This window comes from Dromaius novaehollandiae, chromosome 3, assembly GCF_036370855.1.
Source record: "Dromaius novaehollandiae isolate bDroNov1 chromosome 3, bDroNov1.hap1, whole genome shotgun sequence".
Taxonomy (NCBI): domain Eukaryota; kingdom Metazoa; phylum Chordata; class Aves; order Casuariiformes; family Dromaiidae; genus Dromaius; species Dromaius novaehollandiae.
Genome location: NC_088100.1, coordinates 64,084,116 through 64,098,234, shown reverse-complemented (window position 1 = coordinate 64,098,234; position 14,119 = coordinate 64,084,116). Strand labels below are relative to the sequence as shown.

Genomic DNA, 14,119 nt, shown 5'->3' with positions numbered 1-14,119 from the left:
AGCTAAACAACTGTAGTCTTGGTGATGCATTTACAATCATGTCCTCCTGCCCTAATGAGTTTATTTTGTTTACAAGTACTGTTTTCTCCTATTACATGTACTGAAGTTTGTTTTCTCTTACATAGAATAACTTGCATTGTTCTCTGTATTAGCATATGAGATAGTTATTACTAACATCATGTGCTTGTATACTTTTCTTTAAAGGCCTCTTAGTGTATTCTCTCAGTGAAAGGATTGTTTTGAAGCTTTAATAAGTGTAAGAAGGCTGTATTATAGTAACATCATTTTAACAGCTTACCAAGCAGTTATCACTTCATTACCGGAAGAGCTGAATACAGAGCTTGTTTGGATATTCCAGAAATAGGATGAGGCCAGGAAGACATTCTTCAACAGTTACTTCCCTGTTCTTTGGGTCTGAAGAGAGATGCCATAGTTGGTTTAACACAGCCAAAACCTCCAGTCTTTTATTGCTGTGTGGCTACAAAAAGGCAGAAAACAACATTACCTTCAGTGTCCTAAGTGAAGCTAAAAGTGCTACCCATCCTAATCTTTAATTTTTGATGAAATATTTGTGCTGGTTACATACTCACCAGAAAGCATACATTCAAATTTTTCTTCCCTGTCTTAAATGAACATACAAGGAAACAAATGAGGAAAAATATGTAGACTCCTAGAGTAGTAAAAACTCCATTTTTTCAAGGGGGTAACTTACAGATGCAAAACAAGTTGAAGTTTTACTCAGCCTTTCATGCATCCCTTTCATTTTATAGTATAAATGTGGAAGCTTAAGTTTCAGAGGCATCACTGGAGATCACCACAACATTATTCAGAGTGCAGATCATGCCTTTCATGCTACATGCTGAAATATCAACCCCCTCTCTATAACAAAGCAAATCCAGACACTGCTCGATGGAAAACATGCTCAAACTGAACGGATTCATCTTTGCCAGTAAAAGAGAGGCAGTCAAGTCTCACCTGGAATCACAGAATAGTTGAGTTTGGAAAGGACCTCTGGAGATCGTCAAGGACAACCTCTCTGCTCAAACAGGGTCAACTAGAACACGTTGCCCAGGACCCTGTTGAGGTGGCTTTGGAATATCTCCAAGGATGGAGACTCCACCATGTCTCTGGGCAACCTGTTCCAGTGCTCTGTCACCCTCACCATAAAGAAGTTCTGCCTCATATTCAGACAGAGCTTTCTGTGTTTCAGTTTGTGCCCCTTGCCTCTCATCCTATTGCTGGGCACCACTGAGAAGAGTCTGGCCCCATCCTCTTTACACCCTCCCTTCAGATGCTTACACACAGTGGTAAGAGCCCACCTCCGTCTTCTCTTCTCCAGGCTGAATAGTCCCAGCTCTCTCAGCCTTTCCTCATACGAGACATGCTCCAGGCCCTTCCTCATCTCTTACGAGACATGCTCCAGGCCCTTCCTCATCTCAGGAGCCCTTTGCTGGACTTGCTCCAGGAGTCTCTTGTGTTCGGGAGCCCAGCACTGGGCACAGTCCTCCAGACGCAGCCTCATCAGGGCTGAGTAGAAGGGGAGCATCACCTCCCTTGACCTGCTGGCAATGCTCTTCCTAACGCAGCCCAAGATACCACTGGCCTTCTTGGCCACAAGGGCACATTGCTGGCTCATGGTCACCTTGTTGTCTACTGGGACTCCCAGGTCCTTCTCTTCCAGGCTGCTTTCCAGCAGGTCAGCCCCCAGCCTGTGCTGGGGCGTGGGGTTAGGCCTCCCTCCATGCAGCACTCTGCACTTCCCTTTCTTGGATGCCAGGAGGTTGCTCTCTGCCCATCTCTCCAGCCTGTCGAGGTCTCTCTGAATGGCAGCAACCATCTGGTGTTGATCAGAGACAAAACCACACAACAGGGCACGGTAGAGCCACCGCTGCAGGCTCTGGTGGGGGGCCTGGTGAGGCAGAGGTGACAAGAGCGCCCGCAGAGCGCTGCTGGGGACCTAGTCTCTACTCAGGCCGCGCACCTGGACCCGAGCACCGCGCGGCTGGAGTCACCGGCAGAGCCCAGATCCCCGCACCCCGCGGCGGCGGCACAGCAGCGGCGGCGGCTGCTCCGCGGCCGCCCTTTCTGCTGCGGGACCGGCCGTGCCGGCCGCAGACCACCCGAACCGCCCAACCGCTGCCACCGCGGCTTTCAAACCTGCCTCCTCCCGACACCCCTGCGAGCGTCGCCTGCCCTTACTCCCTCATTGGCTCTGCTGCCCGCCCCGGCCTCCTTCTATTGGTGTGATCCTGCCCCTCCGCCCTGCCGCTGTTTCTGGTTGGCTGGCTGCCCCCCCCCCCCCCCCCCCCCCCAGCCTTGGCGGCCTCGTGGCTGTTGTTTCATTCAGTTAGAAGTAGCCGTTGGCCGGAGGTGGAGGGGGGGGAGTGCGGGCTCTTCGCCGCGGCTTGCGGTCCCGCGGAAGGAGGAGGGAGCGGGGCTCGCGGCGGTTGGGGCCCCGTGGCGTCGCCCAGACGGCCTGGCCGGCGGCTGGCGCGGGGCCTCTCCTGGCGGCTGGGGCAGGTGCCGGGGGGGCGCCGGTGACCGTGACCTCTCCTTTCCGTCCCGCAGCGCGCGAGGCCGGCCATGGCCCTGCTGCTGGATCTCCTCAGGCGGGTGCTGGAGTACCTTGGCTGGCCGGCCCACCAGGTGAGCCTCCGCTGGCCGCCCGCGGCCGCTGGCGCTTGCCGTGCCCACCTCCAGGCGAACTGGCGCTGCCGGGCGGCGCGTCTGCCGCTGTCACTGTTGAGGGAAGGAAGGGTCACCCCAGCGCCGCCGCAAGCTTGCGGGAGGCCGGGTTTTGCTCCTTACATACAGTGGAGCCTCTCTGCATGGGAAAGCTGTGGTGGTGTGATTTTGCCACATGCGTTGCCTGCGGGTGGGATTTCATGGCCTCTCTGCTGCAGTCACTGCAGTAATTCTTTTTTCTCAGAGTGAAATTCAGTGGTTTTGAGTGTTACTGTTTTACCTTTATAAATGAAAAAAAAAATACCTAACGATTTTCAAGGAAAAACAACCCGCTGTTAGTGGAGGCCTGACTGTGAAAAGTATTGTATATGAAACTGAAAAAGGTTCACTGCTGTAGCACCAGTCAGGCTCTAACATTACGTTGTACTTTTATAGATAAGCTCTTTACTGCTGACTGCTGTTAGTGAGGCACTGCTGCAACTCACAGTCCTGAAAAAGTTCTTGTTCTGCTTCTGTGGAACTACTAAACTAGGTCTAGGAATGATAGTTTGCCTAAACTGTCATGGTTATTTTCTGGTTTCATTGTTGGTGTATCTTGTTTTGTTGACAGGCTGTATTTTTGGAAACTCATAGATTCAGTAGCAATATCGGTCACACAGTCAGAACATGCCTTCCTTCAGCAACCTCATCAAGGCATTTCCAGCAGCTGTATGCCATCATAAGGAAGTATCAAGTCAAGGTACATTAAACTTCTTTTATTTCTTTATTAATTCTCCCCCAGAGCGCTATAGATGCTTGCATATGGGTCACTCAGACACGCACTTTTTTGTCAGTATCTCAGATATTACTAGCTACTAAACTGTTGGCCCACGTGGCGCTCTAAAATACACTGAGCGCAAGCTGTGTCTTGGTTGTCTCTCAGAAACTGAGGCTGCTAAAATCCATGTAGGCCTTCTTAGATTATCAGCTTGAGAATAGTATTGAAAAGGTGTGTTAACTGCATCATATTTAATTGCATATGATGTTAGGTAATTTCATAATTTTGATTGTAAAAACTGAAGGCTTTGATTTTGACTTTTTGGATTAAAAGATGTTCTAATTTTTAGGTCATATCTGTTTGCCAAAGAAAGGAATATGGATCAACTCGAAGTGTTGTTCGTAGACTTGGCACAATTCTTTCTTTAGAGCCTTGCCGAAGACCTTATTTTCAAGTAAGTAATTTATTGTTATACACACCCTTCAAATATTTAAAGTCTCTGCTTCCTTAATGTAGTGATAGCTATCCTGCTCTCTTTAGCTTGTGTAACTAGTGTGTTACATCTCTTCTGGTCACTATTTTTAACTTGCTTACAGCACTTCATAAAATTTTCTGTTGCTCAGGCAAATTTTTAGTGTATACTGAATCCAGTTTCTCTTGTTTTTTTTTTTTGTTTTTTGTTTTTTTAAGCTTGTTCAAGGCCCAAGTCCATTGGATTATGATGAACAAAGCGCAGCTCCAGCTCCTGTAGTTCCATCACTTGGCGATGTCCTGTGGGTGGCAAGTGATGAGGGACAAGCATTTACTAGATTTAGGCAAGTAAAAGCAGAATAAGTGCATTCAAAGGACAAACTCATGTCTCCTGTCTTTTGGTTTTCTGTTGCCCTTTCTGGGTTCGAGCAAAACAAACTCTGGAAGTTTTCTCTGGTTTTCAGGAATTCATGCTTATCTGTAAGTTCTTACTATGCAGAATGTTCTTGCTGGAAAGATTTCTGAACTTGAGTCTCCTCTTTCCTCTTCCCAATAGCATGTCAGATGTATTACTGTTATTTTAATTTGTGTTTTCACTCACAAAACATTTTGTGAGAGAGGAAAAAACCTTATTGTATGCCATAAAAAAAAAAGTTTCCCTTGAACTCCCTGTCTAAATCATTTTAGTTTACAAATGTTGTGATGAATGTTACAAAGGGGAAAACAGAAAGAAAAATATTTAAACATCTCCTCTTTACTAGGATTCCCACAATGCTGAATGTGTAAACCTTGATGGTTGCCTGATGGAAAGAAAAATAAGATTTCTTCATTTTTAACATTTACCTTGAACATAGTCTCTTTGTCTGTGTATTTTGTTTTAGCTTTTACAGAGTGCTAAAGGAAAATATTTTTAATATGATAAAATATGGCAAGTACTGTGAAATGACAAATTACCCAGAAATTTCTAGATGCATGTAGCATACAAGTCTCTCCCCCCTCCCCCGCCACTAGATAAGAAAGAAATAGAAAGTTGGTTTACTGTTCCTCTAAAGGTTCAAAATCAGATTGTAAGTCAGAGAGCCAGAACGGAGATTAAAATTTGGACACTTACATTGTCTCGTACTATATTTATACTGAACAATGTTAATTTTAGTTTTTATTGGCATGTGTTTGCTTTGATCTTTGTGATGCTTGCTGGTAGTAAAGCTGTAAGCAACTGATCAATTTTGAGTGATGCTTTTTATTAGAGAAGGTGCATTACCAATTATGTTTCTTACGATGCCTGAGATTTACTGTTGAATTATTGAAGTTTTTTGCAGCAAGTGCAAGATACTGAAAAGGTAGAACATTGTTAAAAGGAACTATTGTGACCTGTTTTGTCTTGCCTGTGCAGTTCTTTAGCCACTTTAATCTACAGACCCATGGAAGTTCTTTTTTCTGTTGTTTCCATCCTGGCTCTGTGGAATGCTTTTCAAAGATAATACTGTAATCTGTATCTTTTCCTTCTGAGCCAGTGTGAAAAGCAAGGGGTTTTGGTAAGTCAGAAAACAGTGGTGCAGGTATGGTTTGGAGTAAAGTGATGATGAATATAATGGAAAAAGGCCCGTTTTTGTTTACTTTAAAACTTGATCAACTTGGAATAAATAAATAAAGGAAATTTCATTTCTTTGGTTGTTTCATAATATCATGCTGATAGTTTCTTGAGTTTACACCCATTTTATGTTTCAAGGGTATTTCTGCAGCCACACTCCTGAAGCAATTTTTAGAATTAAAACCTGAAATCTGTAGCACAGTTTTCTAATGCCATTTCTGTTTATATATGCTTATTAGAAGATAAAGTTCTTATTCTGTAACTGTATATTAAAATTCGTGATTGAAGGCATATTTTATGACTATTCTCCAATATATTTGCTGGAAGGTTATAACTTAGCTGCTTACAGTGATCCTCTTGCAGAGGTTGATGAATGACTCAAATGTGTGAAGCCTAATTAAAAGATCTTTATTATCTGACTCTTCCCAAATTTGTACTTGCCATTTCAGGAGGAAGACACACTTTTATGGTGTCAGTTTAATAGTTATTGAATAGTAACAACTCAATACTACATTATGACCTTATGAAATGGATGTATAATCTGTCCCTGAGAAAATTATCTGACTGTTTTTGATGATGGATATTCAAGGATTTGTATCTTACTTGAGCTGAGAGAGAGAGAGGGAGACTTAAAACAGATTTTTGAGGGTATGAGTAGTTGTGTAAAGTTTACAGTTTTCTTTTAATTGTGTGCAAGTTTGATATCTTGCTGAATGAATGATGATAACTTGCTTGAACCAACACCGAGCAATTATTGCCAGAGTCCAAGCATTTAATATCTTTGATAGACTTCAGTTGTTTCTATTGCTGGCTGAAGCTTTTAGATTATGTCTTTGTTCCTTTCTAGGACTGGATTATGGAGAAAAGAAGAAAGTACAGTTCACCATGATGTACATCCATCTATAGTTGCCATACCAAGTGTTCTGAAAACCAGTACACAAAAAGACAGTCTTGTTGACCAAGAAGCACTCCAGAAGATTGCTGCGCTTGAAGATGAGTTAACCTTTCTTCGTGCCCAAATTGCTGCTGTTGTTGCTGCACAGACTTTGGGAAACATTCCATCACGTAAGCCCTTTGGTTTGAAACAAACCAGTATGTCTTTTTTGCTTTAGAGTTCTTGTTCACAGCTTGCAGTGTCTCTTGATATTGATAGAGAACACCTATAATTTCTTTAACTGAAGTGAAACAAACAAAACTTATAGACTATAGTATTTTGTTTCTCTTTTTAATATTTGTGCTTTTTCTTTCTCACTTTCCTCCTTTTTGTGGCCTGTTGGTGCATTTCAAATGAAGTTGATGCTAAGTGATCTTTAAACTCATTTCCATATTTGTGGAGGAACTGAATAACAACACTATCTGTAGGCTACCAATTGCTATTTTAAAAGCTATGGACTATTAATTATCCCTTTTGTACTGTTTTTGACAAGCTACCAAAATGGGGAAAAACAGTCTACAGAAGCTGGATTTGGTCTTTAACAAAAACAAACGTTGCAAATACATGTGCCTAGCAGCCACTAGGGTATCAAAGATTGGAGTTCATATAGAAAGCCAGCCATCTGTTGAGTCTTTTTGTCAAATGTCTTGTGATTTCTCTTAAATGTTTTTAAGTCCTGATTGTCTTACTTGCAAACTAACTGAACCGTGGTCATTGAAACATTTGAACTGGTGTGATGTAGTTACATTTGTGCGGCATTGTGCCGTGTGAACTTACCAGCTCAGGGACCTCTGTGCTGCAGTTAGCTGTTCTGCTGGATCGTCTTTTGTCAGTTCTCCATTCCATTCTGTATACAGATTGGTAGTCTATTTTACATGATTTGTAGTTATTTTTTGCTTTTGTTTCATCTGGGTTATTCTAACCCCCAGACCACTGAGAATGAGCTGTTGCAGGTGGCTTTGCCATTGCACATTCCTAATTTGTCCAGTGCACAGACTGAATATACAAATGGAGAAAATCCTCTGATCTCACAAGCCACCTCAGATCTGTTTTTTCATCTGTGAAATCAAAATTGTTCATCATTTTAAATACTGTAGCACAAAAGAAAATGATTGTATGTGAGGTGGATAAGAAAGTGCTTGAAGAGGACTATTCTATCTTGACTTAAAGTTGAGTGGTCCTAGACTTTGCTTAATGTTGTTTATTACTGAGGTACTAGTGACTATTAAAAATAAAATCCCTGTTTTCCTTTTATAATTACATCCAGAAACCTTTAAAACGTTTAGCACCCCAGATGGATTTTATCCAGTGCCAGCAATGACTTCTACACCCTTGTCCGTCTCTCACAATCACTTTGTAATTCCCTCGCCTCCTCCACTTCCCTCTGGTGCACCATCTGGTGTTGATGCTAGTAATTCGGCAATTGAACTTATAAAACAACGTTGTGCTGCAAGAAAGAGTGGTTCAACTACAACTGATAGTGCTGATCACCAGAGGACAAAGAATGTTCCTAGTATGATGGATGTTTTGAAAGACCTAAACAAGGTTCAGCTGAGAGCTATTGAAAGGTAGGTTTATGTATTTGAAGGAAGCTAAGACTATGTAAGCATCACCGCATTTCAATAGCAACAGAAAATACCGGTGTAGAACATCATTTGATAAGCAGCTTCTGCTGGCAAACCTAGATTGACAACTTTTAAGTTGATGGCTTGAAATGTGAGATACTTGTGACACGGTTTAAGTTGCATTTAGATACGCTGAATCTTGCATCATTTAAAACTAGTTCTGCATTGGTATACTAATCTCGGAGTGGGGGAGGTGTCCATTTTTTTGAGTTTGGGGCTGTCTGAAGATCATTTACAGAGTTGTATACACAGTCACAGAAACTAGTCTGAATAAATAAACTTTTTGTATTCACGTGAAAGGATACACTGGAAACATTGTAAACAGTTAATATATCCAAAATATCCTGGCCCTAGCTTTGAAGTGTTAAAATACATGTTGTGTCTTTTAGATTATAAATATTTCTAATGGTCTGCAGTTTTGATTTTAAGCATGGTTTACATGTGGTTACAAAAATGCTTTACTAATGACTGTACGTGTAATGGCTCCTCTTATCAGTATTGGTTTGCTATGCTAGATGCGATAGAGGTTGTCAAATGTCTTTTCTGAACTTCTGGAGCTGACAAAGTATATGTGTATTAACAAGAATAATTGAATCTTTAAGAGGTCCTATTACTTATTAATGTGGAAAGAATTTTTGCCTAGCAAAACTTTTATTTAAATGTTTTCTTAACTATGAGCTTTATCCCTGAAAATAATTAATTAGCGCTAAGTGCGAGCAGATTATTTGCATGCATCTCTAAAGCATGTCTATATGCTTTTGATGACATATTTTCCCAGTAAATTAAGTAAATATAAAGACACGCAGGTTTACCTTAGTGCAAAGCTTCACCTGCATATTATTCTGTTAGTGTCTCTAACACAAAATCTGAGCTATGGTACTCTTGAAAACAGAAGTCACTTTTTACATATTCATTTTAGACTAATTTAGTCTTTCAGGCATATTTGGCTTTCTAATAGGTAGATTAGCATTATGGTACCAAACTATGAGATATTTGGCTCCAGGGACAGGTTTCACATTTAGGCTTCTGACTGCCATATAAGGTGAATGAAGAAAGTAAAATGTTTAGGAATGAGAGTTTTAAGAACCATCATTCTGAGCAAGGACACGCTTAGCAGGAAATGACAGGTGTGCGTCTGAAGTGCTTCCTGGATCTGGGCATCTACCTGCATTACCTGGGTAGAGCTTAAAAGAAAAAATGAATTTACATATGTAATCATTCCTCCTATATTTGACCCTAAATCATTTTCGTGGACAAACATGACCTTTTATAGCATTGCTGGAGGGAATAATGGTGATAGAAATTACTATCTTTCAGACAGCAGTCTAGTTTGACAGTAGTTTAACATGTGCACTGTAAGGGGAAGACCTCCGTTCTGATAAGTCTGGAGCCTGAAGATCCTAGTTTCCATCACCTGAGCACCACCTTGTACATTGGGCAAGTGCCCTGTCAGTTCGGATTTTGTATGAAGGGTGGGCTCAATCCTTTCAGCTTTCACGTTAAATGAAATCTGCTGCAACTTGCAGACTTTGCAATGAGCTCACTGCTGTCAGTATGTATTAGGTATAATCCCCTGGCCTGTAGATAGCACTTTAATAGCACAAATGTAAGCATTTTTAGATTTTCAAATATGTAAATGGTTAGGAAAGCTTTTTTATTCATTATTTTCTTGCACTGGTCACTAATTTCCGTATTTATGTTAGGGTTTGTGGAGTTAGGTGCTGTTTTGATCTTGTATCCTTCCTGCTGTTTTTCTGATTTTGACTTTGAGAACAGTTTTTCTAAACTGGAATGTAAGCTCTCTATATGAAATATATCAGTAGGAACCTCCTACTAGTTTGCTGTAACGTAACTCATAAAAGAGACCTATTAAATCAGTACTGTTTGCATTAACAATAATACTTCAGCACTTTATGTTGATTTCATACTGTTTTTCTTTACAGAACAGCATCAAGTTGTGGTTTCGGGCTAGGAAACAGGCTGACAAGTTGTTGAGCTTACTTTTTTTAATCTACTTTGAGTTACTGTGAAATAACATTAACAGCTTCTATAATCAAATTTTATGGGATGTATACAAAAGCTGATCTCTCTGGTTTTTGGATTACTCAGCTCAGGAGTAAGGGCAGGAGATAATCTTTGTCTTTGTTCTTGTAGGTCACCTGGAGGTACCCCTCTTTCTAGACCCAAAAAAAGGCAGAGTTCAGATTGGGATCCAGTTGCTCTACTAACTCAAGCACTAAAGCAGAAATTTGCACATAAAAATTGTGATGAAGATGAATCACTGGACAAAGAAAATCGATCCTTTGATAGCTCCCCAGTTTCTAGTCCAGAGATCCCATTGGTATGTTCTTACATAAGAATGTGCTTTTATAGTCTTGAAGTGACTTGCCACTTGCATCAATAGTTGCAGGGGTTTTGAGAGAGTGTAGAACTTGTTCAAAATGTTTTTTAAACCATCAGCTTAGATGGTTGCTTTTTTGTTTTTCTCCAAGTATAATCAAGGAGAAGAATTTCAAAAAACTTATTATAGGTGGATGTATGCTGGTAAGTAAACTTCCAGATTCACAAAGAGGGTAAAACTAAAGGACTGAGTTTAAAGATTCAGCTCATGATTGATTGAACTTTGGAAATGTGCTTGATGGTAACTACAGGTATCCAGGCACAGAAGCTGTGTGTCCAGTTAGTATTGCTGATTTTCTTTTTACAGATAAAGATGTCAGGAATGTACAGAGCAGTCTGACTAACAAGTGCTGTATGTTGATAAAACAAAATGAAAGCACTGAGTGTTGTATTTTTCTTTGCGGTTGACATTTTTGTCTGCACGTTTTATATCTTTATCCAGAATTAAAGTGCGATTCATTCTTGCCAAGCCCTTGAAAAACAGTCTTTGCTGTGGACAAGCAAAATGCTGTAGGCAGAGCCCAATCACACTAAGGTGATTCTGAGTGCTGGTTTCAGTAGAGTAGTCTGTGCAAGCTACTTTAAACTAAACAGTCCAGCAGTGCTGTTGGTTGTTTTCTAGATAATTCTGCAAACATCAGAGCTGATTAGGTCAGAAAGGTAGAAATAAGTGACAGTAACTTAAACTGTCTCTTTCTGCTTAGCAATTTTATGTTTATATCCTAAGAGTGAAATAAGAATCTTGTATTTGGTACTGTGGCATTTCTTTGCCTAATAGAGAGAAATAATATTGCAAAACATATTGTAGGAATTCAGACGTTCTTTGAAGGTGGCTGCTGCTGTACTCGTGGCTAATTTCTTGATTGAAGAATTAAGTACGATTATGGTCTATTATGTTTGTACCTCCTGCTGCAAAGATTTTTTTTTTTTTTTTGAAAAATATGTCAAGTACCATAAGGATTTCACATGCAAGATGTAGCATACATTTTACACAGATTATTCTGAGGCAACAGGCCTGGTGCAGTCTGAGTAAGTACCTCTGACTTTCTTTAAAGTAAAAATTGGAAGCTTATTAAAACAATCAGTCTTGCATTTTGGATACTGCTGACCATTGCATTGCATAACTAACATACCTGATTCTAAATACAAAAACAAAGCTAGAACCTGGAATAGCTTCTGTTAATCTGAATTATGAAGTCCTGGAAGAAAGACTGCTTAAGGCCAGCCTGTTTAACAATAGATAAAGGAGAAAGGTGGGCTTTTCTGGTTAAAGTAGAGTCTTGATCGCAAATTCCTGCTTATTTTTAATTTTGTACCATTTGATTTTTTGAAGAATAAATGTACTTAAAGCAGTTGCATAGGCTTCTCATTTTATTCTTCCCAGGTAAAGAGAAAAAGTGCAACTACTCTTCCAAATTCTGTCTTTGCTGAAAAAATCTTTTCCTTCAGTTGTCTTGGAAGTAATGTTATTTTTTAATTTCATTCCAATTCCCCAGGTTGCACGCTACAATCTGAAGCCCAATGCAAAATCTAGCCTCATAAGAACTGATGAAGTTAAACAGATATCAACGTGGAAAGTGAAAGCTCATATTTAATTGGTAGAGACTTCTGAGGAAAGTATATGGTGCGTGTATTTTTAAGTGGCAGGTCCACTTCATGCAACTGCTGTAATCTGTGCTAGAACATGTTTCTCCTATGCTACTGAAGCTAGGATTTGTAAGAGTACTTTTTCTTTTCCTTAATTTCCCAGCAGCCAAACTTGTGAATGTGATGCTTTTATGAAAAGCGCACAACTGGAAAAAGGGATTTATTACTATGACGCAGTGTGTTTGAAACCTGGGAAATGCAGGAAGCAGTGTGTATGAAAGAGAAGTAATACTTGATGTGGCAGCTGAGGTGTGCATTGTGTCTACACTTCAGTGTAAATAATGAAGAAATGTAAACTTTTGGTTAGTGTATTATGTATAACAATGTATATAATTAATGGTAGTTAATACTGCTTGTTCATTAGGATGGTACAGTTTCCTTAGTTTTCTTTTCAGTTTGCTAATGCAACTCCATATCCCATGTGCAAGTGGTATTCTAATTTATTGTGGGTCAGTAGAAAAACTTCTATGTTCATGAAAATTTTTCTTCCTTTAAGTCAGTGGCAGGCTGTCTATTAAATGCCCGTAATATGGCAGAGTTGTGCTTTGAGGCAAAAAAGAACTTGGAGAAAGATTTGCTAGCACAAACATAGTCTAAATTCCGTATGTAAATGAACATTAACTGCACTATGGTCTCTCATAATGAAGTCTGTTCTGTTCACAGAGTTTATAAATTTATAAAATAAATTTTCCTTCATATCATGGATATGTGTGGTAATAGTATTTTGTCTTGCAGACTTAACTTTTTTGTATCTTAAGAGCTGACAGTATTTGACAACGTATTTAATAATTGTATTACCTAAAATTTGTTAGGATTGACTGTTTACAATATCTGCCTTCACTTAATATTTTGTGTAATGAGCCCGATGTGCAAAATCACAATCTTATCAGTTGGACTGTGGAATGTACATGCCTTGCATATCCTATGTGTCTTCTATTTTCCTACCTGTTTACACAGGATAGAATGACAGTGGGATGCCCTCTTACTGCAAAGGCTGTAAGATATTTTCTTGTCTCCCTACAACCAAAGACTGTTTGCACAGTTGTAAAAAATCATTACTGTGTAAATCCCATACTCTTTCCAAGTTATCTTTGACTAAACTTGGAACTTAAGTGATTTATCTTATGCTTCTTCAAATCATGTCTTCTAGATAAAGATTGTTCCTGAATTAATAATTAATAATTATCAAGCTTTATACCACAATCTCCTGTTCTTCTCCCAGTCCAGAACAGTTTCACCTTCCCTTCTTCTCCACCTCCAAAATACACATTTGCCACATTCTGCTCCTTAACTTGAGAAGTGCTGCCTCCTCGTGCCACTCACTGTTGCCTGTGAAATCCACACATGATGTCTTGTCCTCTGCTCAGCGAGCTTAGTCTCTTCTGTCCTATCAAAGCTCCCTGTTGTCTTTGGTCTCCTGGCTGCTGCTAAGAGGTCATTTGTATAGCTGATCCTTGGAAAGAAGATACAAACTGAGTGAGGAGACCCGAGACTTTTCAACTATGTCCAGGCTACATGTGTTAACAAAACAGATCCTTTGTTTTATTCCAAATATAAGTTAGATGAGGCATCGATCCTGGTGTACCTTGAAAAGACTGTGGGAGACATCTAGTAACAGCTGACAGTTTTCAGTGTTAAGAAGTTGTAAAAGTTAGACACAGTGATGTTCATTAATGAGAAGGTTAGTATCTACTGCAGAGGATTTTTCTCCCCTTCAGATCTAATGGAACAAAGCTTTATCGTCTTATTTTCTTTGACTAAAACATCTCCATCAACAGCTTGCAGGCAGCTTAAGGTTCTCTAAGGTTATCCATGCCCACCTAGAATCCATGTTCTGTTTTCCTACAAATAATGTTGTTTACATGAAGGTCCCTAACAGAATTACTCAGTGCCAAAACAACTCTTAGAAATATGGTAGCAATATGGGGGAGGAAAAAGAGGCTGAGGAAAATGATTTTGTGTTGGTTTGCTGGAAGAATCTTGTGAAATGTTGCACCCTCTTGTCACTG

General features: G+C 40.1%; 1 protein-coding gene across 1 annotated transcript; it reads left to right on the top strand.

The window, feature by feature from the left end:
* Positions 1 to 2,319: 2,319 nt before the first annotated feature.
* On the top strand, positions 2,320 to 12,813 carry MTFR2 (mitochondrial fission regulator 2). The gene is made up of 8 exons (XM_026121048.2): positions 2,320 to 2,646; positions 3,296 to 3,424; positions 3,792 to 3,896; positions 4,133 to 4,257; positions 6,352 to 6,569; positions 7,706 to 8,006; positions 10,218 to 10,404; positions 11,960 to 12,813. Exons 1-8 carry the CDS (start codon positions 2,584 to 2,586, stop codon positions 12,056 to 12,058), a joined length of 1,227 nt encoding a protein of 408 aa, XP_025976833.2. The 5' UTR covers positions 2,320 to 2,583; the 3' UTR covers positions 12,059 to 12,813.
* Positions 12,814 to 14,119: the final 1,306 nt, after the last annotated feature.